Here is a 26,274-nt window from a genome sequence, read left to right on the forward strand (position 1 = left end):
ACATCACACACAACGGACCCAGAAATTGGGGCCCGATCAGCTGCAAACAGAACTTCAGAACTCTGGTTCTGCTACTTTGGTCAACACCAGTTATGACATCACCAAGTTCCACTCACCATAACCTGCCACCACATCATTGTTGTGCTTCATCTGAGGTCAAAATGTCTTGATATGGTGACACGTCACCTGGGGCAAACCTGTCCATATACGGTCTCCAGAATCCTGAAGCGCATACAGTCACTTCCTGTGACAAAAAGGTTTCATGTTTAGGGCACTCTGACTTTTACTAAAGAATGAATAAATAATAATAAAAAAAACAAAACAATGAATGGTAGAAATGAAGACAAACAGGAAGTGTCTCACCTGTCCAGCAGGGCAAGGTCTTGGTCCACCAGCTGGAAATGTGGAGTTTGCTCTTTGACATTTACCCACTCACTGGAGTCTTCTGGCCATGAATACAAACCATTGACTGCATATTAACATGGGCGGAGTCACGGTGACGCCATCCACTGGTTCTGAAGCCTAGAGGTTGGCTTCACGGTCAGTGGAGCGCACCTGCGGTTCTGTTTTTGGTGTTGAAAGTCGAAGATTTCATATTTGGATGTGTGGGCAGTCTTGGGGGGGGGGGGGGGGTGAGCAGTCACTGGAGCATGTGCACCCAACACCGACCTAACCATGCCCCATTTTTACTCAAGAGTAGACCAAATCAGACAAAATGGACACAAGAGCCAATTGGCAAATTATTTTTTTTACCAGCAACAAAAATAGTAAAACCAGTTTGTAACAGTGTGTGAATTTATACTGACAGCCAATTCTTTTTTTTAGTCTTTTTGCAACCAACTCTGACAGTCCCTGCTGGCCAATCAATAGAATGCCGGTGTTGGGTACAACCGTAATGGACTCCCTTCTGTAACTGGTAGCTCTGAACATCTTTAAAAAGACTGAAGCGTAATGAATATAAAGCACATTGTCTGAACAGGAAGTGACATTCTGTTGGATGGAGTCGGTGACCTTCAGACTTCAGGAGCTGTGGTCAGAGTGTGTGTGTCTGCCTGTGTTTCCACACACACAACACACAGTGTCGGTCTTTACACTACTCTGAGGTCAATAAATAAAGGTCGGTTTCCAGGCTTGAGTCAATATCAGGCGAAACTCAAAACAAGTCCAGAGATTATAAATAAAAGTTGTGTGCCTGCAAAAAACTACAATCATGGAGAAATGTCCACTTGTTTTATTTCACGTTGCTGCCGATCTGGACCCTGCACAACAATAGAACTTATGTGCATGCACATAAAACGGCTGGCGAGCCTGGGAGAGTGAAGTGTCTTACATCTGGTTTCCGCTTGCCTTAAAAGCGGGATTGGGTGGGTAAGGTAGGAGGCAAGTGGGACGCTTTCTGTGACTGGTGCGGACAGCATACACATGAGAGATAAACCAAAGATCACTTCAAGGCAGACTGACACCATCTTGACTGCGTGCAATCATTGCATGCAGGTAAGATGGATGTCAAAAGGCCTGAATTGGTTTTGAGTCTGAGACTGCGAACAAACATGTTGATGTGGTTGTTTTGTCAAGAAGATAATATTTTCTATTGTGTTGTGTTCCATGCAGCATGTTTTAATGACAGACAGGAAAAGAAACCAGTAACCAGACAGCAGAGCAGGACGAGGAACAGACCTTTACTAACCTGGTTCACAAAACACAGGTTAGTTTGGTGGGAGCTTCTGATCACGGCCGACAATTCAAAGGACTGATGTGGTTTCTGTCTCAACACGCCCCATAAGTAAAAATCAGTAGTATCACCCCGGTTCACTCAAAGTTAAAATCTGACTGAAAATCAAGGGAGGTGATTTGAGATGGGAGTTCCAAGGTTTCTGGGGGCACCTCATCCACCTCCTCTGTCTGCAAGCCAGACTCAGGATGGCCTGGATCCTCCGGGAGCTCCTTCGGGTCTGAAACCCCTGTGTCAGACTCCCCTGAGGCGGATTTAGTCTCCGGCTCAGACTGGCTAGGCTGCTGCTGCCGAGTCTGGTACCTGGTCTGGGATCTGGTTTGACGGACAGGCTGTGGCGGACTGGAGCTTCCCCTGCCTTTACTCTTAGGGCTGACTTTGGAAACATCTGGGACATGAGATTCCAGCTCTGCTAGGCTTGGAGCAGCGAGTGTGGGCAGCCTTGGAGGAGTTAGCTCCGGGCTGAGGGCTGTGGCTGGTGGGCTGACTTCTGACTGAGACTGAGGACTGGGTTGCAGGTGTTGAGATAAAGACGGTGGCTCAGCTGCCTGAGGCGGAGGAACCTCAGGTATCAGGCTCGGCTCTAACGAGGGAGGGGTTTGTTCTGGGCTGAGGGCGGTGGCTGGTGGGCTGACTTCTACCTGGGACTGAAGACTGGGTTGTAGGTGTTGTGATAAAGATGGTGGCTCAGCTGTCTGAGGCGGAGGGGCTTCGGTTGTCAGGCTCGGCTCTAATGACCACACAGATGCTATCTGGATGTCAGGAGCTGGTAGAGGACCATCACAAACCTCTGGGTCTGGTGGTGTAGTCACAGCTGGAGGCTGGGGCCGGTTCAGAGGCTCAGCTTGACTTTGGGCCTGTGGCATGGGAGGGTCAGCAGGGCAGCTCTCCTTCTTGATAGCATCATTAGCTTCGTCGCTGCTCGCCGGCTTGGTGATGCAGGTGGAGCCTATTTGCCCGATGCTGCTGTACCAGATGCCAAACAAGTCCTGGGCTTTCGCTGCAGCCAAGCCACTCTTGGGTTTCTCAGACCTCCGGGCTCCATCCCCCAGAGTCACCAGAGGTGGAGGCTTGACAAACACCACCCGAGTCTGTTCACTCTCTGGGACACCAGGAGCTGCCACGTCCGGCACAATAGTGATGGTGTCTGGTGGTGAAGGTTTGGCCTCAGGTGCGACAGGTTTAGCCTCAGGCGCTGCAGCTTTGGCCTTGACCGCTTCAGGTGCACAATCAGTCTCGCGTTGTGTCGGTCTTGTTACGGGTGGCGGCTCACTTTTAGCGTGGGTTGCCTGAGGAAAAACAGCAGGTGGTGCCGCCTGCCGGGCTTCACTGGTGGCAACTTTCCCAGCTTGTGGCAGCACATTTGGACCACTTCCAGGGTGAGCGGAAGGACCAAGTGCTGTTGGAAAGTCTTTTGTAGACGCTGTCCTTGGCGTCGGGAAGAGCGGGGGTCGGACGGGAGTTGGGAGGAGTGTGGGGCGGACAGCTTTCAGAGGCGCCGGTTCAGCGAAGATGGGGTCATCTTTTGAAGGAGGAGGCTGTGGTGAGCAAGTGCTCTCTGTTCTGAGGGAGAGGAAGGTGTTGAGAGGCGCAGGTTTGCCCATCGAGGCCGTTCTCCTCTGGACGGCAGCGGGACCAGGGAGGTTTGGCCGAATCCGTCCTCTGATGGGAGGAGCCGTGCTCTGCTGGCCCCCCAGGCGCTCTGCAATCTGCTTGGCAAAAGCCAGAGACTTTATAAAGGGGTCTCCCTCATCATCCTGTTTGACATTCTGGCCGAGCGGGGATTCGTCATCTTTGAGGAACTCCACGGCCGCTTTCTGTGCTTCCTTTGCCAGAACGCTCTCCTTCTTCTTCCACATGAACTTTCCAAAGGAAGGAGTGGCGGCAGCGGGAGCTGCTTTGCACGCCTCTTGGTTCTGTTTGCGAAGCTTGGCCCTCATGGCCGGACTTGGACCGCAAATGATCTTGGGTGGCTCGTAGGGCTTGGCCGGAGGTTCTGGCTTAGCGGCTTCTGGCTTGGCCGGCGCTTTTCCCAGGTCCGGCTTCCTGAAAGTGTCCTTCTGGCCCTTGGCCGTGCTTTTGTCTTGCTCTCGGTCAGAGTTGCCCCTGGGACCGGGATGTTTTCCAGGTTTGTACTTGTCCTGGTCCTCTCTGGCTCCGGGGTATCTACCACGCTCGTAGCGGTCCTGCTCATCCCTTTGGTGGCGGTACCGGGACTCTTCTTTCTGACCGTGTCGCTGGTCCTCATCTCTCCTCCTGTCACGGTATTTCTCATCCTTCTTGCCGTGTTTGTGTTTGTCCTCTGCTTCCAAGCTCTTGCGGTCCTGCTCCTGGACTCTGGACTTGTCTTCCTTGTGGACAGCGTCACTCTCCCTGTCCTTCTTCTGCTTCTTGGGTTTGAACTTTCCCTCCTTGTCTTTAGTGTCATTCTCCTCGTCCTCCTCCAGTTTATGTTTTTTGCCAGTGGCGGAGGCGTCGGCTGAGAATCCCACCTGCCGGTCCAGGTTCCTCCTCTGCTCATACAAGGGATTCTGGCACATTTGTTTCTGTGGAAGAAGGACGAGAGTGTGAGGAAGCGTGGAAGACACACCGAGCAGAGCAAAATGGACCAGCTACTGACTCTGGACTGATCTGATGTCACCACCACATCTTTCCACCAGTCAGGCAGGACCAGGCTACTGGAGTCAGTCGGTCAGGCTCCTCCTCCTGCTCAGGTAAATACCTTGTATCTCTCATTGTGACAATGTGTGGTGACGTGCTCTTCTGCACAGATGGCATCTCCATAGAAGTCTTGACACAGCACGCAGAAGAACCCTCTGACAGGCAACAAGAACTCGGAACCTGCAGCAAAACACAAGCGGTGGACTTGAAAGGCTCGGCCGGTGCTAAAACCACCTGCAGATCAAGGTTTACCTGAGGCCCGCGGCTTTGCCAGACCTGTGTGTGTGTGGAAGGGACGCTTAAAGACAACATTGTGAGGAGAGAGCGTCTGCAGCCTGGTCTAATGTCTCAGCAGCAGCTGACGCATCTGCTCGGCCACAGTGGGCTTAGCCTGCGGTTGTGTTTGCCCGCATGTACGTTGATGTGCACTGGGCATTAAAGAAAACAACATCAGAGGTGGACTCTCCACTGTCTTCCCCCAGCAACTGGCTTAACAATCTTTTCATTATGAGAAGCACAGATCCACTGAGCTCCACCTGCAAATACAAGATGCTACAGAATTCAGGGCCTCCACATCAGGCTGGTCTACAAGCAGCAGCACTGAGCCCAGATCATAGTACCTTTGGCCGGTTTGGTCAGCTTCTCCTCTGAGGCCACGTTCCTCACAGTCTTGGTGGTAGTGCGGGAGGCCCAGGGCCTGTCGTAGGGGTCCAGAGTCTGAGGAGACGAGGGGAGGGGACAAGCTGGAGTGAAGGAACACAACACAGACTGGCGAGACTCCATCGGTGCAAAGGTCAAACCTCTCGCAGAGATGAGATGACGAGAACAGAGATGAAGAAACGGCCACAAACCTTTCGGTGTGTTTTGCTGTGCAAGTGTGTGAAAAAGTCAAACATGGAACCAGAGGTGGCGTTACAGTTTTTGCACCAGTGGTTCCCGGCATCATAGTATTCAAACGGCTCCGGGGGCGGAGCTTGGACTGCCACCGGCGGCTTGACCGGTGACGACCTGGTCGCCGTCATTGGGGTCTGCCAGGAAAGCGATACAGAGGACAGCATGAAGAGGATTCCTCCAGGGGAAAACAGTCCATTCACAAAAATAGAGAGCCAGGAGATAAAGTTTCTTACCTTGGTGGAACGCCAGCCTCCCAGACGGTAAAAACTCAGGGCGACGAGCGAACGCAATAATGTCACAGACTGAAGCACCGTCTCTCCAAAAGACACACGGGAGCGAAGGACACGGCAAGACCGTCTGTGACGCAGTTTACATCCTGGCTAATGCTAACTGGACGTCTGACAGAGGTAAACTGGTGGCTAATGCTAACTGGACGTCTGACAGAGGTAAACTGCTGGCTAATGCTAACTGGACGTCTGACAGAGGTAAACTGCTGGCTAATGCTAACTGGACGTCTGACAGAGGTAAACTGGTGCACTAGCTATGCTACCAGCATGGCCAAAGAGCGAGGTCGGCTTCTATTTTGATCTGATGCTGCTCAAACGCGCAGGGTGGCATTTCTATGACGGGACTGAATCCAGCGTCAGATGGACAAACTTTGTGCTGGAGCTCCTGCCGCGGTATCTTACCTTTCGCTGGTGCCTCTCAGGACTCTTGGCTGTCTCCCGGTTGCGACCTGGCGGTGGGGGCGCTCTGTCCTCCTGCTGCCCGGACGACTGGCTGCCCTTTCGGGGCCGGTCGCTTGGGCTCAGGCCCAGGATGAGCGCCACGGCGTCGATCTCAGTGCGCTTCTTCTCTGCTTCTTGGTGTTCCTTGTGCAGGCTGGAGATCTGAGCCATCACCTCCTCTTGCAGGTGGCTGATCTCCTGCAGCAGAGGATCTTTGTGGCCACCCTTCTCCCGCCGCTTCTTCCTCAGCAGCTCCCCTGAAAATAAGTACACCGGATGAAAGCCAGCCAGCCGGTGCCTGGCAGCAGCAGGAGAGGACAGGATGGTTTCAGTGTGAGGTCACCTTGCTGCTTCTTCAGCGTCTCCAGCTCCTTGATTAGATACTCCTTCTTCTTCATGCGGGCGTCCCTATCCTCCCTCAGCTTCTCTCTCTCCTCCAGGACCTGACGGACACACAAGGCAGCGTTTGGTTTGGCCTGACCAGACCCTCCTGTCTAGCGCCAGCGGTGGGCAGAGAAGAAGGACCTTCTGTTTCTGGCTCTGGTTGTTCTCCTCCTCAGACGCTCTCCTGCACTGCCGGTGCTCCTCTCCGTCCTGAACGTGGCTCGCCGCAAAACCTGAAGTCAGACGAGCAGCGTTAGAGACCACTCCTACTCTGGCTAGCAGCGTGAGAGGCCACTCCTACTCTGACCAGCAGTGTTAGAGACCACTCCTACTCTGACCAGCAGCGTGAGAGGCCACTCCTACTCTGACCAGCAGCGTTAGAGACCACTCCTACTCTGACCAGCAGCGTGAGAGGCCACTCCTACTCTGACCAGCAGCATTAGAGGCCACACTCACTCCACCACTGACCTTTGACACCTGACTCCGGGGCTGCCTGGCTGTAGGGCAGCAGAGGGGGGTAGTGGTCTCGGTGGGGCAGGCCCATGTTTGGGGGCGGGTACATGGCTGGCCACTGCTGGTGCATGTAGGGAAGGTAGTTGGCGTACTGGCCGTACGACGCCAGCGGCGGCGGCGGATAGTTGGGCGCCATCATGGCCGGGACCTGTGGGGGAGGGGGGAAGGTGGGGATGGGCTCCCCAGGGTGGGGTTGGTGGGGCTGACTGGCGTCGCTCCTCTCCACCTTCATCTCTCGTTCTTGGAGAGACGTGGGCGGTGCCGATTCCTCCTCGCCGCCATTGTTGCCACTCCAGCTGCGCCCTCTGCAGCTGCGGCTGGAGCTGCTGCTGCTGCTGCGGCTGCTGCTGCTGCTGCTGCGGCGGCTGCGGCTCCGCCTCTTCCGACCCCGGCTGTGTCCACTGTGGCTGGAGCCGTCAGAGGAGTCGCGTCTGCAACGTGTGGGCGTCTTGGGCGGTGGTGCCGACTTATGTCCATGCAGCCGCTCTTTGGTCCTGGCGGCCATCTGGCCGATCTCGGCCACACCCAGGTCCAGGCCGATGGTCTTCAGCAGGTCCTGGATCTTCTCGTACTCCTCCAGCGCCTGGCGCTCGCCCTCCTCTAGTGGCTCCATCCCCGGCAGGTTGGCAGACTTTGGCTGGGCCACAGGGGCATGCCGGCTCACGACCCTGGCCTCCGTCTCCGCCGGGGTGGGCGGAGCCTGCGGCTGACTGAGAGGTCCGTACTTCTGCGGGTGGTATTCTCCTCCCCCGTACAGCGTCTCCTCCGTCACCTCAGCGCACTGGTCCAGGCTGTGGTGTCTGACCGTCTCGGCCGGCATGGGAGACCCGGGCCGCTCCGAGTCTCCATACAGGAACTCCTCCTCGTCCAGGATGTCCTCGGAAGCGGCGGCAGCCTTCGCCGGAGCCTCGGAAGGTCTCCCCAACAGTTGCAGGACCTCCTGGATGTCGGCGTCAAGTCCGGCCCGTCCTGCCATCTGCGGGTCTGACTGCAGCTCCGAGAGCATCAGCGCCACCTTGTGGGGCTCCAGACCTTTGAAGGCTGCCAGCAGCTGCTGGGCCATTGGAGATGTGTTGGAGCCTTCTGCAGCTCTGGGAGAGTCGGTGCTCTGGATCAAGGACAAGACACGCCCAGACAACTGTCAGCAGGCCCCGCACACTCTGACCGCCACCACTGTGAAAGGTATGTGTGACAGTGTGTGAGCGTACCCTGACGGAGGCCAACTCTGAGGACTCTCCTCGTCTCTTCAGGATGGACTTTGGCGCCAGACTCAGCATCTCCTCCAACTCCTTCCTGCGCCGTGCCGTCTCCAGCTCTTTGAACTCTCTTTCTGATTGGTCCCCGCCCTCAGCACTGCTGCCACGGCTCGAGCTGCTGCTTCTACTGATGCTCCGACCCCGGCTCAGCGCTCTTCTGTAGCTCCGCCCTCTGGACCTGGACCTGCTGCGGGGCCGGCTCTTGCTCCTACCCCGGGATCTGGATCTGCTGCGAGGCCGGCTCTTGCTCCGCCCCCTAGACCTGGACCTGCTGCGAGGCCGACTCTTACTCCGGCCCCTGGACCTGCTGCGAGGCCGGCTCTTGCTCCGCCCCCTGGACCTGGACCTGCTTCGAGGCCGGCTCTTGCTTCGCCCCCGGCTCCTGGCCCGTCTCCGGTCCGGACTTTGGTCTCGACTGTGAGCGTGTTGGATCCATTGTCGGGGGTTGTGGTCTCTGTGGACAAAGAGCAAGGACTTCAGGACCGAGGCAGGACTCAGTCTGTCCCGGGTCTGCTGACTCCGCCCAGCAGCCCAGGAGCCAGTGGAAACATAGTTTACCTATCATGATGGCGTGGTGCCATTGGGCCTGTCAGCTCGTTTCCCACGGTGATCACCAGCTTGTGGTTCGGGGGAGCCGGTCCATGAGGCGACGGAGACCTCTGTAATACAAAGGACACAGTGGCCATCAGATGGTCTGAGGGCTTCAGCAGAGAGTTGGTGATGGGATCGGCGGTTCTCTGCAGCAGTTTTTCACAACTGGTGGGTCCCGACCCGTTTTGATTGGGTCAAGGCCCTGTGGGCAGATTCCCTTTTTATATAAAAAAAAAAGGGATTTTAAAATATATATATTTATAGAGAACTTGTTTATATTGCAGGACACACAATTCAATTAAACAATTTCAATACTTTATTGGCTAGACATGATAGAAAGAAGACTTGCGTTTTTATTTTTCTGGATTAAATATGAGTGTTGTGGAAAAGATTGACCAGAATGCATCACTAGAACTGGAAAAATTAAAGGATTTGTTGACCAAATGGCTCAGTTGCCCAGCAGGTCACAAGGAGTGACATTGCCCTCACTCACATGCTGAAGCTGAACTGAATTCAAAAATCTTGATCAATGTGGATAATTATTTAAAGTTGGTTCAGCATTTTTCTTCTATTGAATGTCCGCAGTTCTGATTCAGTTCAGCAGGCAGCTTTGGCGGCTCGCTTCGTTCTAAACATCCCCTGTGCTAACGGCTGCTGACCGTTTAGCCGGCCGGTCCTCCGGCTTTCAGCACATTCTGTCACCATGAAAGACAGACACTTAAAGCAAAGTTCAAAGCTTTAACCGCTTCACTGAACCAAGACATAAGGTAATGATTCAGTTCAGGACGTTTGGACCTAACACTGGCATCCTTAACTGGAACCACACTAGCTGGCAGCTGCTGGCCATTGGTGATATCATTGCAGTCTGTGTGCACGCGTTGTGTGATGTGAGCAAGTTTTAATGCTGTATTTTTTTTTTAATATATATATATCCTTTGCTGTTTTGAATGTATCTAAGCTGCAGTCCTCTTTCACAGATTTAATTTGAAATAATTGTGTCTCAATGGTACTAACCTGGTTAAATGAAGGTTTGAAAACAAAAACAAACCACAAAAAATAACACAAACTGCCATTGGTGTGTGAATGGGTTAATGAGAGGCCTTTGTAAAGCACTTTGGGGTACCGTAAAGATGCTGGGAAAAGCCGCTATATAAGTGCAGCTCATTTAACCCCCCCAAAAAAATCCAACAAACCGCCCGGGTAGGAGGGCCGATGGACGCTGCCCTCGGCATCACACCTACCTCCAGCCTCTAGGAGCATCACAGTCCGGATCACTCACCTCTCTCGGCGGACCGCCGGCCCAGTACTCTCTGCCTCGGTGCCCCCCCGAGCCGGGGGAAGGGTACCTCCTGCGCGGCGGGGAGCGGTGGTACGAGTCCGGGGGACCGTGGTTATAGTAGTTGACGTGATACGGAGCTCGCTCCCGGTCGTCCCTGTAGTCCGCTGCTGCGTGGAACCTCGTGGGCGGCGGACCTCGGTTATCGTACGGGTGCGGGTAGCCTCCTCTCAACGGAGGGCGACCTCGGTACATGGTCGCTGTGGACCACTTGCAGCGGCAGCTATGGGACCAGTTGGTTCACAGCAGCGCGCAAACACAATTCGCAGCTTCTTCTTCGCCTTCCTACCGTCGGCGCGGCTTCCGGGGCGGTGACTCATCGCCGCTCTCTGCTGGATAAAAATTTGTCTTCTTTGCTCTCAGGAAACCGTAAACACTGTGTAACTATCACCCACCAGCAGAGGGCGCCCTGGAATTTCAGTCTGATCCAGAATTCATTCAGTCAGAATTTCCGGGCCTTCTCAGAACAGAACCCTGGAACATGTTGACATTTTTGTGTGTGTGTGTGTGTGTGGCCGATCAACAGTTTTCTAGTGCAGGTGACACTGGTGACTGTGTTTATTAAGTGAACTGCACAGAAATGGAGCCCCGAGGAGGACCAAGACACAAACACGCCAGATATATTTACTTCAGTGAGCCTTTAATAGAAATAAATAGATATTAATGACACCACCGCCCCCTAGAGGCCAATACATATACAAAGTATCTCGAACAGAAAGTGCAACAGGAGGATAAATATTCCAATAATTGAAAACAAGAAAAAGGGATGGTGTGTTCACTGACCTGCAGAACCTGTGGCTCACAACACTGACAGTCCAATCTTGAGCCTTTCTCAGAGTTGGAGCTAAATCGCAGTGGTTCATGTGTAAGAATCTGAGATTCTGTCCTGGAGGTCGGTCTCATCAGCTGGAGGAGTCAGTCAGATTAGACCAGCACCGACAGTCAGGCCGAGCTAGTCTTCAGGGCCCAGCGGCACCGCTCAGCATTCTGGAACGAGTCAAACATTTCGGACTGGTTCTCCAGCACGTGGCTTCTTCCTTGTCTCACCAGTTGGAACCTGCACAAAAAGAACAACTCGCCTGGTCGTCCAACAGATACAGTGAATGGCGGCTGGACAAGGGTGAATGCAGCTGTCATTGGTGGACCTGAGAACCAGGACCCACCAGCAGCTTCACGAGAAGACCCAGATGCGGAAGTCGACGAGATGTTTCTACATCTCCACCAGCAGTAAACGGCGTTTACATTTGCACGTGGTTCATTCCCAGAGTTCAAGACGTTTGCATAAGCAGTGTAATAAAAACTTTTTGTTTGAATCTGCTGAAACGGAGACTGGACATGACTTTATTGGCTCAGCTCGGGCGGACTGTGAACTGTGACGGTCTTTTGCGTTGAAGTAAATTTGAAATGAAGTCACATTTTTGACTGACACATTGCAGGATGTCCTGAAAGGTCACTTCCTGTTCCCACGTACTGGCGCCGAGTGCACAAAGTTCTTATCCTGCTCCTGCTCCAACTCACCTGCTCCATAACGACCACACCCCCAGTCAAGAAAGTTTCTGATTGGCTGTTTTGCGTGTGTGGAAGAAAAACATCACAACTGATTTGACTCGACATGTCATTGACGATTCACAAAGGTAAATGATACATGATGTATATTGTACTGTGTTCAATAGGAAGTTCAGAAAGCCTCTTTTTCACGCTGCATCAGCACTAAATAAAATGAGTGAAGAATTTTTAGAACTGAACTTTTATTTTGAACTAATTGACTGAGAAGATATACAGACAAAACAACTGTTTTTATTCACATCAAAAAGTCCCAAAACATGTATGCTGCAGGTCAGTTTATGAGATACTTACTATCATTATTATTACTCAAATGACACAAGTGACACCTGGGGAGCTACAAACCAGAACTAAAAGCAAAATTAAAAGGAACAGGAAGTTCCAAGCGGCTTCAGCTTTTCTCCGAGGACATCTCCCACTTCTCCAGGAAGTCCTGCAGGTTCAGGTTGAAAACGTCGATGCCTTTGGGCGACAGGTGGACGCCGTCGGCTCGATACAGACCTGTGTTCGTGCCGCACCTGATGTTGTCGTGGGACAGCGAGGCTCCGCCCAGGTCCGAGACAATGTTCTGAATCCTGCGGTTCACAGTCGTTCGGACCAGATCCACCTCCTGGCTGTCGCTGGAGTGGCGCCACGCCCTGCGAGGGAGGATGCTGGACCACACCAAGATGCAGCGCGGGAAGATGCTCCTCATGGAGGTCAGGTCCTTCTTGACGGAGGCCAGCAGGTTGGTGGGACTGTCGGTGCTCAGATCGTTGCCGCCCAGGTGCAGGATGAGCACGTCGGGGTTGGGCCAAGTGATCTTCAGCTGGTGGAGCTGAGGCAGGAGCTGTGGCCATGTCATGCCCTGAATGCCCTTCCACCAGACGGTCACCTTGCTGGGGTCCATGCCCAGCTGCACACCTACCTCCGGAGACTTGGCCCGCGACTCGGCCCAGTAGACCAGCGAGTGGCCACAGATCCAGACATTTTTGGGCTCACTGCTCATCAACCGACCTAAAGAATAGATGGAATGCCAACAGAAAAAATCTTTTGTCAGTTATTTTTTTCTCCTTGAAGACCAAGGGCCAAAATCAAAGCTCTGGCTGTTCCCACAAAGATCTGCTAAAGGAGACAACCGGGTCCTGAGACCTTAAAGTTTTGAAGTCACATGATCCCTGCCCAGACAGCTGCAAGTCTGAGCCGAATATCAACAGGGCACATCGCAGCGGTTCCTAATCTAATCGACCGATTAACATTAAAATAATGAATAAATGACAGGAATCTTTGTCAAATTACAGTGGTACCAATGTTTCAAACATGCTCAATTTTTAAATCAATGACTATCAAACTGATCACAAAGTCTGAGATCAAAGGAGATCAAAACGATCACCTACCTTCACTGTCACAATCTTAAGGGCATTCGGGCAAACAAGAACAAGCTAAATTCTGCACCATATCGACGACTTTTAGCAGCAACTTTAAATCGCCTGTCTATATACTAGCTGGAATTCTGCAAACAGCCAAACATTGAATAATGTAAAACATTACGATCACATGCAGTGGGCATGCTTACTTGTTGCTTACAAACATCTGGTTTATTTATTGAAAACTCAGAATGAGTCCATGAGGAGAAGCTGCAAGGAAATCTCTTGAATCTTGGTCTCAGTTCGTTCTCCACAATCCGGTAAATCATCAGAGAAACAGAACTGGAAAGAACTCTGACTATGTAAACATTCTACAGTAATAACAGGGAGAGAAAAAACTAGCAATAAGAATCTGTCGGGCCAAGCTTTAAGCAGAAGTTACTGCTTCCTCGTGTGGCTGCCAGACGCCACCCTGGATCTCACCTCGGTCACTCCACACTGATGTGGTCTCTGGTTGCAGCCTGAGCTGCGTGTTTCAGGCAGTCATCTAACTTAGAGACGCAAAAGATGGTGTATTGCCATTGAAATGATGGAACCAAAAAATGCTGGGAAATATGATGGCCGGATGGTTGGAGCTGGTTCTATGTCTGAAGGTCAAAATGCAGCAAATCCAGTGAGGCCCGATGAGACTGAGCGACCGACGTTCGCATGGACACTAAACAAAGGGAAAAGCATCACAATCTCCCACCTGCGTCACGAGCTGTGTTTCCATGACAGTTTTTTCGCAAAATAAAAGCAATATTTCTAAAATTTCGACAAAGTACAATTGCGATTTGCAGGTGTTTCAATTGAACGGTGTGAAGCGCATAAGCTGTGATTCTTGTGAGATCTCGTCCCGGAAGACCCGAGCTTTGAGGAGGACGGAGCTACAAAACATTTTGCGATAACTCTGCATCTCCAGAATGGTTCTTCTGTTTTTCTCTTTGATTACTTGTAAAAAATATTCTGCCTCCTCCTTCGTCCAATCATAACACGCCGACTGGTCACGTGACCCCCGTACTTCACGTCCACGGACGTGAAAATGCGTAAAAAGTGTTTCCATGACACTTTGCCGACATTCCTCCATCTATCGATCATCTACATGTTTGAGAAACCTCCTCACGAGAGCGTCAAAACCTTTGAGCGATAGTTGAGAGGTTTTTCCATTACTAGTGTTTTACCCAGCAAAATTAGCTAAATGAAATTTGATGAACATAACTTCAATCAAGCAACGGTCACTTTATATCACAATAGTACTTTGAGGTGAAGTACTGGCTCAAGGCACATGAACTGATTTTGGTGGCTAAACGTGCGGAACTCTTTCTTTAAAATACCAAAGCCGGTCCAGTTACCTTCACGTCATCTTCGAGTACTGCGATGACCTGGACGGCTTAGAACCTTCACAGACTTACATTACGATATTTTTTGAAATCAGGGGGGAACAACCTTTAATAAACAAATCAGCTGGAATTGGAATTTCAACTCTACGAAACACGGCTTTAATATGAATGTATCTGCCGACTTACGGTGACAGCAACGGGCTTTTAGGGTTGGGGACAGTGGACAGGTTAGCCTTTTGGGCTAACTTCGCTTTCATCAAGACTAGAGGCTTAAATCTGCAGAAGTAATTTAATGGGGAAAAAAAAATAGAGCCGGGCTGCACAGAACATCGCAAAAAAACTAACGGTTGCCAAAATAGAAGCTAACTGTGGACGAATCACTTCACGCATTAGCTTCACATTTCTACAAAAAACAGACTATTCGGTTTTTAGATGTCAATGTTTTTTTTTTAAAATGCGACGATTGAGGCTCACTGTTGACAAAAATGTAGCATTAAAGGCTAAAATATTCATAGGAACGCTAACCGTATCAGAAGTTGTCAGAATGACATTTCAAAGTCAACAATTTCTACTCGCTTCACAGTCGTTTATCAACTTGGCCAAAATCACAAGACCTTCTGCAGACGTGGTTCCAAATCTGAGATGTGACTCAAACAGATGAGATGAGACTTACCCATCACTCTTTTTTTCACTCAGAACTCACTGAGGTGCTTTTAGAATCAGGCGGGACGACTCAGGCCGAGATGTAGAAAATCTTGTTCTTCTCTTGGAGTTTATTAGTCATCATAACAAATCGCTTCTGGATACAAACCTTTGTTCTCTTACAAACACACCAATCTGGCTGATATCAAGAGGGACATGAGCTAAGATCAAAACCAGTAGCAGCAGACAGGGATTTGTTCTTAATAACTTGCCTAATTAAATAAAGATTTAAATAAAAATATAAAAAAAAAACTGGCTGACTACTCTGAATGAGATGAAAAATGAAACGGGATGTTTAAGTGACCTTTGACCTCGGATCTACGGTGGAAGCTGCGAGAGAAAGCAGGGCAGTGGTCTTGGCAGTAGTGGTCTGCAATAGAAAATGTAATTCAATCTACAACAAACTCAGATCACCTGATCAGTGTTTCGATTGCAGGCCCGCGTTGGCAAAATGACTCAATAACCTACAAACGACCATCAAATACTGGACACAATGACCTGAATATTAATGTTAGCTTAGCCACACTGGATCTAAACATTGCAATATCATGTAGCTGCGGCAGCGACGGCAATGTAAATCCATGCTGCTTCTGATGCAGTAGAACCTGCAGTCAGCTGAGACCAAAGCAACTGAGGAGAACCTGCTGGAAACGTGAGATGGGCCGAGATGGTTGCTTTAAAATCGTAGAGGAAACGGGCATCATAGACGGGACGAGCAGGTAACGCGTCCCACATCTGTACGCGGTAGAGGGAATGCACGCCCTCTATCGCTAGCACCCCTAGAACCTGCGGTGAGTGATCGATGGTTTCAGGCGGGTCGCTACACGTACTGTGGAAATGCTGCCGGTACATAATCTAGCAGTAATATTAGCAGTACTTTGAGTAATGTTAGCATAAATGAGGGTGAGGAAAACGATCAAACTAAACAAACCAGCAGCAGCTTCATATCTTTCACACTTCCCGTTTTAGCTACACATTAAGCTTCATAACCAGCGCTGAGTAAGTGGGTCGAGAATAATCTGCTGAATGTTTACAGCAGTGCTACTCACTGGCAGTGGAACTTTTGGCTTTCCCGTTTCTTTATAGTTGTCACTGAATTCTGAGCTTGCTGCAAATCCAGGCTTAACAAAACCAGTTGACGCTAGCTGCACTGTGAAGACCCTCGGCGGTCACTGTTGAGGGACTTCCTGACAGAACAAACGCAGGGTGTACTTCTCTTCGCTGTTCAAAGTAAACTAGCTAAATAAGTTGCAGCAGTTCTAAATCTTTGCGGGTGCTTTGCAGTGGTCCAGTATTATTTCTGTTGTAGTATTCAGGCTAGACCCCAGAACAGGTCCGGGGTGGACTGGACCATTGCCTGAAGACACGTAACCACACACTTAGTAGCTTTCAAGTGGTGTTAGCATCTCCAAGTCTAGTGGCAGCATAACCTCGGTGAGGAGGTTTTCCTTCAGACTTCCTACTGCTGAATGTGATTCGTCTTTGTCAACATGTCACTGCTTTTCTTCTCTAGAAGAGCTAAGCAAGAGCTAGCCTGCACTAAAGACAATTCTAAAGCCTGCTCCAGACCTTTCATGTGCAGTAGACCCAGACTGTGGACCTTAGCACGGGACTCAGAGGTCACCCTGACCCTACTTCTCAAAATTGTTTTGTCGGGAGCTAAAGCTAGAGTCTAGCTAAGCTGCCCTGAAAGACACGACTAGTGAAAGAAAAGAAGGATTACCTTTCCTGTTTATTGTCATGTGCTGAAGAGCAGAGGTAAAATATGCGAGGATGCAGAGTTAACTGAGGATTTAAACAGAAATATGTGTAATTTAAACAAAAGTGATAATGCTTTAGTATGAAAAGGCTGTGATACCTGGAGCTACCAGTGTAGCATCCTTGCTCCTCTCCTTCTTCCAGGCCAGCATCTCCTTATACTGCTGCTCCCTCTTTTCTTGAATCCTCTGATTGTACAGGTCCAGCTGCAGCAGAAGCACATGCAGCTTAGATGGGCTCAGGTCCCCTCAGGAAACCTAATCTCAAAAGCTGCAGTGAACGATGCCTTAAAGTGTCTGGACTTCTACTCACAGAGGAACACATTGAAGGACATCAAGAATGTTGACAATCAGTAAGAACCTTTTCATCAACACTACTATATGTAACTTAAATACGTACAATATTGGAACACGGCCACTTGAAATTTCAAACAAAGTCTGAGTTCCTGGAGTAGTAAGCACAGACACACAGGCGAGGGTACCTTCTCCTTCTGCTTGTTCCTGATGTCTTCCTCACTCTGAGGACTGGATTCTGACGCAGAGTCGGCAGGTAAGGTGAACTGCACCGACTTCACTGGTTTGGCCGGTGGCTGCGCAGTCAGGGACTTGACTGTTTCAATGACCTTCAGGCATCGGGCCGACGTGGTGGAGATGATCGCTGTTGGCTTGTCGCATTGGATGCTGGGTGTTGCTGATTGAGTCGGCGCTGCTGTGGTTAAACAACTGCTAGAGTCAGGCAGTACGCTAGCGTGGGGCGGGGAAATAAAAGGCAAAGCCGACTGTGGCGAGGGACTGTAGTTAGGATGTCCAGAAGGACGTTTGGGTGGGTGTCCAGGAGGAGGCCCCGGGGGGACGCCAGGAGGCCGCCGAGGTGGAGGTCCAGGGGGCGGCCCTGGAGGAGTCGGAGCAGGGTGACGTTGATCTAAGGAAATTTTGCCAAGGATCCCTGAGCTCTGGCCTGAACTACTCTGGGAATTGACTCCGAGGTTCAGGTTAAAAGGTACAGGTGGATGTTGGTATTGATCAGGTGGAGGACCAGGAGGAGGTTTCACAGAAGAGGCTGTGGAGGACGTGGTTCCGATCGTCTTTACGAGACTTTGTAGCTGCTGTGCTTTCTTTAAAGCTTCAAACTCTTGGCGGTCCAGAAAGTCCTCATACTTGGAGGTGGCTTTGGGCTGGACGAGCGGCTCCAAGCTGGAGGATCTGCCGGGGGATGGCGAGTGAGTCTGATCCGAATCGAAAGAGCCCATCCTCCTGGACTGCATCGGTTCCTTTGGAGATGAAATGGCCTCTCGTTCCGAGGACGAGGACTTCAGGTTATACATCTTCTCCTGGGCTCTGTTGGCCAGTTTGGACACGTCTCCAGTACTGAGCTTCAGGCCAATTGTACGGAGAAGATTCTGGATCTTGTCATAAGGTTCTGTTGGACTTTTTGCCTCTTCGCGTGTTCTCTCTGCTGAGGAAGGTCTGGGTGCGGAGGTTTGGCTCGGTTCTATGCGTGCCCTTTGACTGCTGCTGGACTGCTCTTGAGCCAATCCCACAATCCGAGAGAAGCCCTTGCCATCTTGGACCGCCCTCTCGTGGGGCAAGAGATCATCACTGACATAACTTGGCTCTGATTTCTTTTCGGCATCCACTTTTTTGTTAAGCATGTCGAGGAAGCGGTCGAGGGGCTGTTTTTGGGCCGGAGGTGAGGGCCTGCGAGGGGAGGGGCTTTTCGGAGGCGAATCGGAAGGAGAGGGAGGCCTGAAAGAGGACTGGGACAACGAAGCGGCGGTGGTTTGAGTCAACGGCAGCTGACTGGTGGCACCAGAAGTGACTTCAGGCTGGGGGGGGGCTGAGGAGGAACGGGGAGACGGGCTCCGTCGAGCTGGATTGTACGGGTCATCGTAGGGTCGTTCCGAGTATGCCGGCTCACGGTAGCGCTGGTCTTCATAAGGCTCGTCGTAAACATCATAGCGATCGGTGTAGCGCTGACTGGCTGCTGGGGGCTCGTAGGCAGCGTCACCGTAGGCACGACTTTCGTAAGGCCTGTCGGCGTACGGACGGTCAGCATACGGCCGCTCGTAAGGGTGCCCCCTGTAGGGGTCGGCCAGGCGCTCCTCGTAGTGCCGCTCCTGGTAAGGACTGTAGGCTCTGTCGTAGTACGGCTCTTCGTAGGGTGGTCGGTGGAAATACTCGGAACTTTCCGCTCTGTTCTTTAAGATGGAGCGAACTGGTTTGTACTCAGCCAGGGGGACGGTGATCCTGCCGTGGTCGTAGTCGAACGAGGTCCTCTGCCCAGGGTCCCGGTCTACCAGGGACTTCTTGTAGGCAATGATCTCGTCCAGCTCCTGAAGCTCCCGTTTCTTGCGCTCCAGCTCGTCTTCCACGACGCCAACTCGTCTGGGAGGAGGGCTGACCCTCCTTCTCTTGTAACCTTCGTCCCGTTCCTTGCTGACTTTGGTCCTCTTCTTGCCGCTCCTCTCCCTGCTCCTGCTGCGGCTCCTGCTGCGGCTCCTGCTGGAGCTCCTGCTGCGCCTCTTGGACCTCTCTCGGCTTCTGCTTCGACTCCGTCGGTGGCGACTGCTTCTACGGTCTGCGCCGGTGCTCCCTTTAGCCGTGCGTCCAAACTGGTCTGTGGGTGGAGTCCTACTCCTCGCCCTGCTCCTAGTAGGACTCCTGCTCCGGCTGCGCCCGTGACGCCGGCGGCTGGAGCCACTCTCTGATCTGCTGATACTCTTGTCCTGTGTTCTTAGATTTTTCACCACTGCTTTCAGTTTTTCTGCCTCGGGTTTCTCTGCCCTGTAAAACGAGAAGGAAAAAGAAATTCTAATTTTTGAAGGATTCTGGGAATATCTTTTCATGTTGGAAAAAGAAAGCAGAGGAGGCTCCACACAGAGTCAAGTTTAAAAAGGAACTCACTCGGAGTCCTCAGTGGGTTTGGTCAGCTTGATGGTCATCTACGGATGAGACAAAACACCAGCCCAGTTTAAAAGGCATGCCAAGCTAAATCTTGCGTTAGTTAATGAAAAATGAGGCCAGAGTTAAATCCAGCTTAGGGATTAGCAATGGACACAATCAAGTCAGATGTGAGCATTGCTTGGTTACCTTTGCTTTGCTTGCCACCAACCCTCCCAGTTTCCTGACAGAGAGGAAAACACTTTCTGTGAAGCGCTTGACCCTAATGGCCTGATGGCCTCCGTCTGCAGTCTCATGCTTCAGAAACAACAAGAGACACGCGTTTATTCACAAACACCCGGGCCGGATCAGATAGCAAAACATGGAGGGAAAAGAAAACGTTGCCGTTGTTCCTCTGAAGCATGCAAACATTTTCAATGGAGGCGTAAAACACTGCGGCGCTCTGGACTGAGAGACCTCGCCAATCAAAGACAAGCAGCCTTTTCAAGTGCAGCAAAGCGGCACTAAAGTCAGCTAGCGTTAGCTACCGCGAACCTTAAGAAGTGGGATATGAAATATTTGAGTGGTAGTGGCAGTGGCTCTGCTCCTAACTGCAGGCAGTGTGAGATGCCGTTGCACTGGGGTTGGACTGACTCAGTACGTGACTTAGTAGGTGGCCCAGCATTTGTTCATTCCTGTTTAGTGAAAGACCCCCTGGGGTCTACTTGCTGCAGTCTTTAAACACTTCCTGTGGGCAGACAACACTCATTTCTGTTTTAGACAAATGTTAAAGTTGGAAACAAATGTGAGTTCTGATTGGGGGGTGAGACAAGCTTGGCCTCTGACCCTCCTCAAGTTCTCCGATGGTCGGTCCGAGACGGGAGAACTCACCGGGACCACGCTGAACTCCACCTTTTCGTTCAGCTCCAGCCTCTTCTTCTCCAGCACCTCACACATGTGGAAGTAGAGCTGAGGGTTCTGTGTGCACTTGATGAGCCCAGACTGGTTGGAGAACTCGATCACAATGCCCTGGAGGAGGAAGAATGGGGCGGAGTCACAGCGTGTCCCTCTTTTCTGCTGTCACTCCACAGCTGTGACGAGCTCTTACATGTCGCCGCTGCTCGATGGACTCCTCAAAGGACTCGGGGAGGATCTCCACGTCGGTGGCTCGCTCCACTTTGGTCTCCCGGTGGGTGGCGATTTTGAAGCGCACCTTCGGTGTTAGAAACAGAAGGTCAGAACTCATGGAGGTCAGATCGAGTAAGTCCAACTGTCAGAAAGAAGACAGACGCCTCGGCGTAGCAAGGACTCAGAGTGATGATTCCATCAAGGTTGTTCCTGCAGAGGTCTTTTCAGTCATTTGTAACTGCAGTTGCACGCTAGCGCCATTAGCGATGGTGGCGCAGTGTCCAAATTAGCTCTATGAATATAATCAAAACAAGTCCTGAAGGAACGACTGCAAGCCCAGAACCAGGCACAACCGCCACCACCAGCAGGTAAAGCCTGATTTACCACTCACCTTGTCTCCATCCAGCATGGTGGCGGTGCTCAGCAGGTCGTTGGGGCCGAAGGTCAACAGCTTCTGCTCACCAGCCACCGTCATCACCAGTCGTCCCATCTCCCGCTCCACTTCAGCTGCTGTCGACACCTCCTTCTCCTCCTCCTCCTGCTTGATCGCCACCTTCTGGTCTCCCTCTTCATGTTCATTGTCCAGCTTCTCCTCTTTAATTTTAGCCTGATGGGAAAAGAACCACTTAGTTGACCACCAGGGTGAAAACCAGGGCCAGCTCTCGTTTGGGTTTTTCTGGACCTTTAAGAGGAGCAGCGGTGCAGCCTCTGCACCTCCTGTGTCCTCTGGCACCACCTTCTTGGTCTTTCTCATGGTCCTGCCAATGGCCCGGAGGACGGTGCCCTCGAAGCGCTCCTTGCTGATGTCGTCTCTCGAGTCGGGATCTCTCAACTTGAAACCGAGCGGCGTCCACTGCGAGGAAACACGGTCGCTGTTAAACTCCTCCAACCAGGGTCTTCTTCAGAAACATTACTTTAAACATTACATTACTTTGCACTTGGCAGCCGCCAGCGCCGCCGCCACCTCCTCCTTCTTCCTCTCCACCTCCATCTGCTTGTGCTTCTCCTCCTCCTCCTTTTTCTTCCTGTTCTCCTCCTCCTGTCTCCTTTTCTTCTCTTCCTCCTCCCGTTGCTTCTGCTCGTGGAGGATCTGGTCCTGAACCTTTTTGCTCCTCAGCAGTCTGATGGCTCTCTCCTTATTGTCCACCTGCAGGAAGAGTCAGAAGAAACCAGGGACTGAGGTGGAGGTGAAGCAGCTTTATTGTGGTTTAACAGGGTAGTGCACTGGCCTAAACCAGCCTAGTCAAGACGAGACTAAACTAGATTAGACAGGACGAGACTAAACTAGGCTGGGCTGGAGATGATAACGTGCTGAGAGGTTCGGTCCCGAGCAAAAAGCCACATTCGGGCCAAACGTGTGACTCCGCTCCCTGGACTCACCGTGGCCACGGTAAACTCCACCTCCTTGTGGATGTCGGAGGAGCTGAATTCCGTGTCACTGAAGTTCTCGCAGGTGCTGAAAGGGAGCTCGCCGTGGAGATCTGAGTTGATGATGCCCTCTTCCGGTCCCAGGAAGGTGATGACGCCCTGGAAAGACGCAAGAAATGAAGTGAGGTAGAGTGTGACTTCTCGCCACAATGACCTCCGGAGGCAAGTCGACACAATCAGCGACGCCGAGTTCGGCTTTTCTGATCTGCCGCCAGCCAACTGGTGATTACCTGCACCCTGGTCTCCTTGGTGTAGCTGAAGGTGAAGGGCACTTTGGGCCTGATGTTGGCCGCTCGCCTCTTCCCATTTGCAAGGTCGTACAGCAGGTTGATCAGCACGTGGTCGTTCTTCAACAGCGTCACGCGACAGTCGCGGTGGCTGAAGGTCACGTTGGTCCGAATGGGGCCGATGTTGGCGTGGATCTGGCCCGGGTACCCCGGCATGTTGGGCTGAGGAGGACACACAGGAGTGACTTGACTTGGGATCAACCATCAGCTGACCTGCTGCCCTGTGACCGTGTGAACAGCACAAGGAGCAGCTGGAAATCTAAAACCTGTGTGACCAACTGGGGAAACACAGGGTGAGGAGCCATCGACTGGTAAATCAGTCATCAACACCGTTACTGCCATTCAGGGGCGTGGCCTCACCTTTGGCTCGATGATGGTCTGGGTGACGATGCCCTCGTAGAGCTCCGTGTCCAGCCTCAAGTTAGGCCCGAGGTCCGTTGGCAGGATGGACTTCCCCAACACCCTCAGACTGCTCTGGTCCAGGTTGACAGGTCCGACGTCCTTGGCCACGGTGCTGTTAGTGGAGCAGAAAGTAAGCAGTAGCGGCTCCTTCACCCGCTGTATCCTTACAGCTTGTTTCCCTGATTTGAGCTGAAGACACAGAGACACAAGATCAGAACCAGGAGGAAGCAGGGTGGTTAAGCCCCACCTCTGCAGGGGGCGGGTAAGGGAGGCGGAGTCTCACCGTAACGGCTGTGAACTCAACCTCCTCGTTGACGTCCTCCGTGGTGAACTCTACGTCGCTGAAGTTCTCCTTGAACTGGAAGGGGAGCTGGCCGTGCAGGTTGGACTGGACGATGCCCTCGGTGTCCTTCAGGCTGACAATGATGCCCTGCAGCCAGCAGACGAGCCGCCGTGTGAAGGTTCAAGGCCAAGACGAGACTGCAGTGTTACCTGAGGAGCAATCCCTGCTAGCTGACCTTCTCCCGGGTCTCTCCGGTGTGGCTGAAGGTGGAAGGGATCTTGGGTCGAATGTTGGTGGCCCTTCTCTTCTCAGTGACAATGTCCCTCAGCAGGTTGATGAGAACCTGGTCGTTCTTCAGCAGCGTCACCGTGCTGTCCCGGCTCTCGAAAGTCAGGTTGGTCCTCAGCAGGCCGATGTTGACGTGAACCTGACCCGGATACTGTCGCCCGCTGGACTGGTGACCCACAGAACGAGTTTGGTTACCGCCGAGTGGGTGGTGGGAGAACGGGGGGTGGGAGTGCAAACTGACCTGAGGCTCTGTGATTGGCTGACTGACCACCGCCTCGTAGATTTCCGTGTCCACGTGCTCAGTTCCTCCGGGGGCCACCTTCACGTCAGTGGCAATCAGAGTGTTCTGCTGAGGATCCTGTCATCACCACAGCAGCAACGAAGAGGAACATCCACAAGGACACCTTAAGATATCTGCTGCACTTGCTTGCTCGGACAAAGGAAGGAGTGGAGGCAGAGCCTCTGCCTCTCAACTCACCTTGTCCTTGCAGGGGGTGAAGTGGACCCGGACCCCCGGCTTCATGGCGTTAGGGTTCCCAAAGAAGGCTGTGAAGCTAAAGGTGAACCTCTCCTGGTCGTCTCTCTCGATGTAACCGAAGCTAAGCTGGAGATCAGAGCAGGGTTTAGTTAGTCACTGTCAGCAACAACAAGCCAGGACAATCGAAACACAGAGGGATAGTAAGTTTTTAAACACGCAATTGTTGACACTCCAGCAGGAGGCGTACTCAAAATCTTCTCATTTAACACGGGGGGTGAACGTGAGTCACTGGACATCAGCTGACAAAGTGCTCTTACCCCGATGAATGAGATGGTTCCCGTCGACCTGCCTGGAGGAGGCCTGTGGACACAGAGAAGAGGTGACGTCACACATTGAACTGGACGTGAAGGTAGAGTCAGGAGACACAGGCGGACCAAACACCAACTTGTCAATGTTGCGCTTTCCGAGCAGCACCAGTGCCTGGGCCACATTGGTTCTGTCCACTGAATTTGGTCTGGAGGCCAGTGTGGGGTCCTCGGCAGCTGGCACCGCAGTGGGCGAGGCGTCTTCTGCAGGTTTTTTGACCTCTGTTGGCACAACCTCAGTGGACGGGGCAGAGATCAATGCTTTGATCTGGGGAAGAAAAACAACAACAACAAGAAACAGAAAATAAACATTGGATAGACTTCTAGAGATCCAACAATTGTAGTACAAAGTTCATTCTAAAGCTGATGGAACAACATCACAGGGTTCTGACGTCACCGTCTGCAAGGAGAAACAGCTGGTTCAGACTCACCCACTCAGGCTGGTCTGGTGGTGGGTTGGGCATAACTTCCTCCACAGCAAGCTACACACACAGAAACAAGAATCAGTCCAGAACCGGTGACCAGGAGGAGGAGCAAGATCAGCAGTAGATGCTCACCTCTCTGGCCCAAGTAGGAGGGAATCCTGGGTAAGACATCGGAGCAGGGAGACATTGAGGCGGGATGGGAGGTCCGTACGCTGGGTCTGGTGGAGGAAGACCAGGAGGTGGGATGGGAGCTCCGAAAGTTGGATCTGGAGGAGGGAGACCGGGAGGAGGCATCCCAGGAGGGGGCAACGGCGGAAGGGGCTCAGGTCCCCAGTGGCGTGGTGGGCTTTCAGGGTGCCAGCCCGGCGGTGGCATCAAGTCATCGGGGTGGAACCTTCTCCAGTCATCTGGTGGAGGTGGCCAGTCGTCAGGATAGCGCCCCCAGCCGGGTGGCGGTGGCCCTCGAAGATCCCAGTCAGGAGGAAGAGGAGGTCCTCTCGGCCCCCATCCCTCTGGCGGCGGGGGTCCCCATTCTGCAGGCAGTGGTGGACTTCTTGAACCCCATCGTTCATGCATGAGATGTCTCCATTCTTCGGGCGGCGGACCCCATTCTTCGGGCCGCAGGGGACCCCATCCGTCTGGTCTAAAACCTCCGGGCGGCGGCGGTCCCCAACCTCCGGGCGGCAGAGGACCCCAGCCTCCAGGGGGCGGAGGACCCCATCCTCCAGGCGGCGCAGGACCTCGGCCTGGTGGACCAAAGTCGAACGGAGGCCCCTCGTCACCCGGCGGGCGTATTTTCGACGCCATGGCTCCGCCGAGAAGCGCTGGGAGCTAGCTAGCCAGCTAAGCTAACGAGTGAACACAAAGATCGACAACAGATTTAAACTTACAGGCAGATGGTCATCAGTTAACGACGGGACTCTTGTGTACCCGGAGCATCAAAGATGACACAAAGAGTAGATCAACTACAGTACAACTTGGACATTTTGGTCAGAAAAGGCCGAACAGCAGCACTGTGGTACGAAAGACCGCAGCAGGCGGAAGTTTTTCTTCTCTGGCATCCGCAGCGTGCTGACGCCACCGTCTGGCCCGGATGTGGAACATCAGGTAATCAGTGCCATGTACATGATCCTCCCGAACACGCTCCGATTCGTGGATGGAATCTCGTTTTGTGGTCACTTGTATCGTGATTATATCATCAGATCATGACATGAAATGCAGAAAACTCCGAATCGTCTATTTTAATGTCGGCACGTTCATTCTGCGCGACGTCACATGAGCCAAGGGAACGACCTGCCTCACTTCGTGCCTCTTCACTGCCATCTAAAGGTAAAGGCCGCTGGGTGCACGGAACACCGAACGTACACATCAGATAATTTTTTTAAACAAAAAAAGTGTTTGAAACATTTAATTGGTCACACACAGATAGCAGCTCCCACAACATGTTCTGCAAACGGAAAACAATAAT

At 52.2% G+C, this 26,274-nt stretch overlaps 1 protein-coding gene across 1 annotated transcript; it reads right to left on the reverse strand.

Annotated features, from left to right (window-relative positions):
* Positions 1 to 1,215: 1,215 nt before the first annotated feature.
* On the reverse strand, positions 1,216 to 26,024 carry LOC142901495 (uncharacterized). The gene is made up of 32 exons (XM_076046032.1): positions 24,939 to 26,024; positions 24,813 to 24,863; positions 24,462 to 24,649; positions 24,334 to 24,376; positions 24,017 to 24,142; positions 23,780 to 23,896; positions 23,486 to 23,704; positions 23,251 to 23,397; positions 22,926 to 23,156; positions 22,509 to 22,727; positions 22,231 to 22,377; positions 21,782 to 21,997; positions 21,533 to 21,703; positions 21,242 to 21,457; positions 20,831 to 20,935; positions 20,614 to 20,751; positions 19,933 to 20,040; positions 19,747 to 19,784; positions 17,325 to 19,626; positions 16,944 to 17,049; positions 12,051 to 12,654; positions 10,039 to 10,318; positions 8,727 to 8,827; positions 8,121 to 8,622; positions 6,868 to 8,020; positions 6,541 to 6,632; positions 6,359 to 6,458; positions 5,977 to 6,272; positions 5,245 to 5,421; positions 5,014 to 5,110; positions 4,455 to 4,573; positions 1,216 to 4,278 (listed from the first exon to the last, which is right to left on the reverse strand). The coding sequence occupies exons 1-32, from the start codon at positions 25,611 to 25,613 to the stop codon at positions 1,810 to 1,812; spliced, it is 11,553 nt and encodes a 3,850-aa protein (XP_075902147.1). The 5' UTR covers positions 25,614 to 26,024; the 3' UTR covers positions 1,216 to 1,809.
* Positions 26,025 to 26,274: the final 250 nt, after the last annotated feature.

This window comes from Nelusetta ayraudi, unplaced genomic scaffold, assembly GCF_046127955.1.
Source record: "Nelusetta ayraudi isolate G7.1 ecotype Tasmania unplaced genomic scaffold, CSIRO-AGI_Nayr_v1 ptg000089l, whole genome shotgun sequence".
Taxonomy (NCBI): domain Eukaryota; kingdom Metazoa; phylum Chordata; class Actinopteri; order Tetraodontiformes; family Monacanthidae; genus Nelusetta; species Nelusetta ayraudi.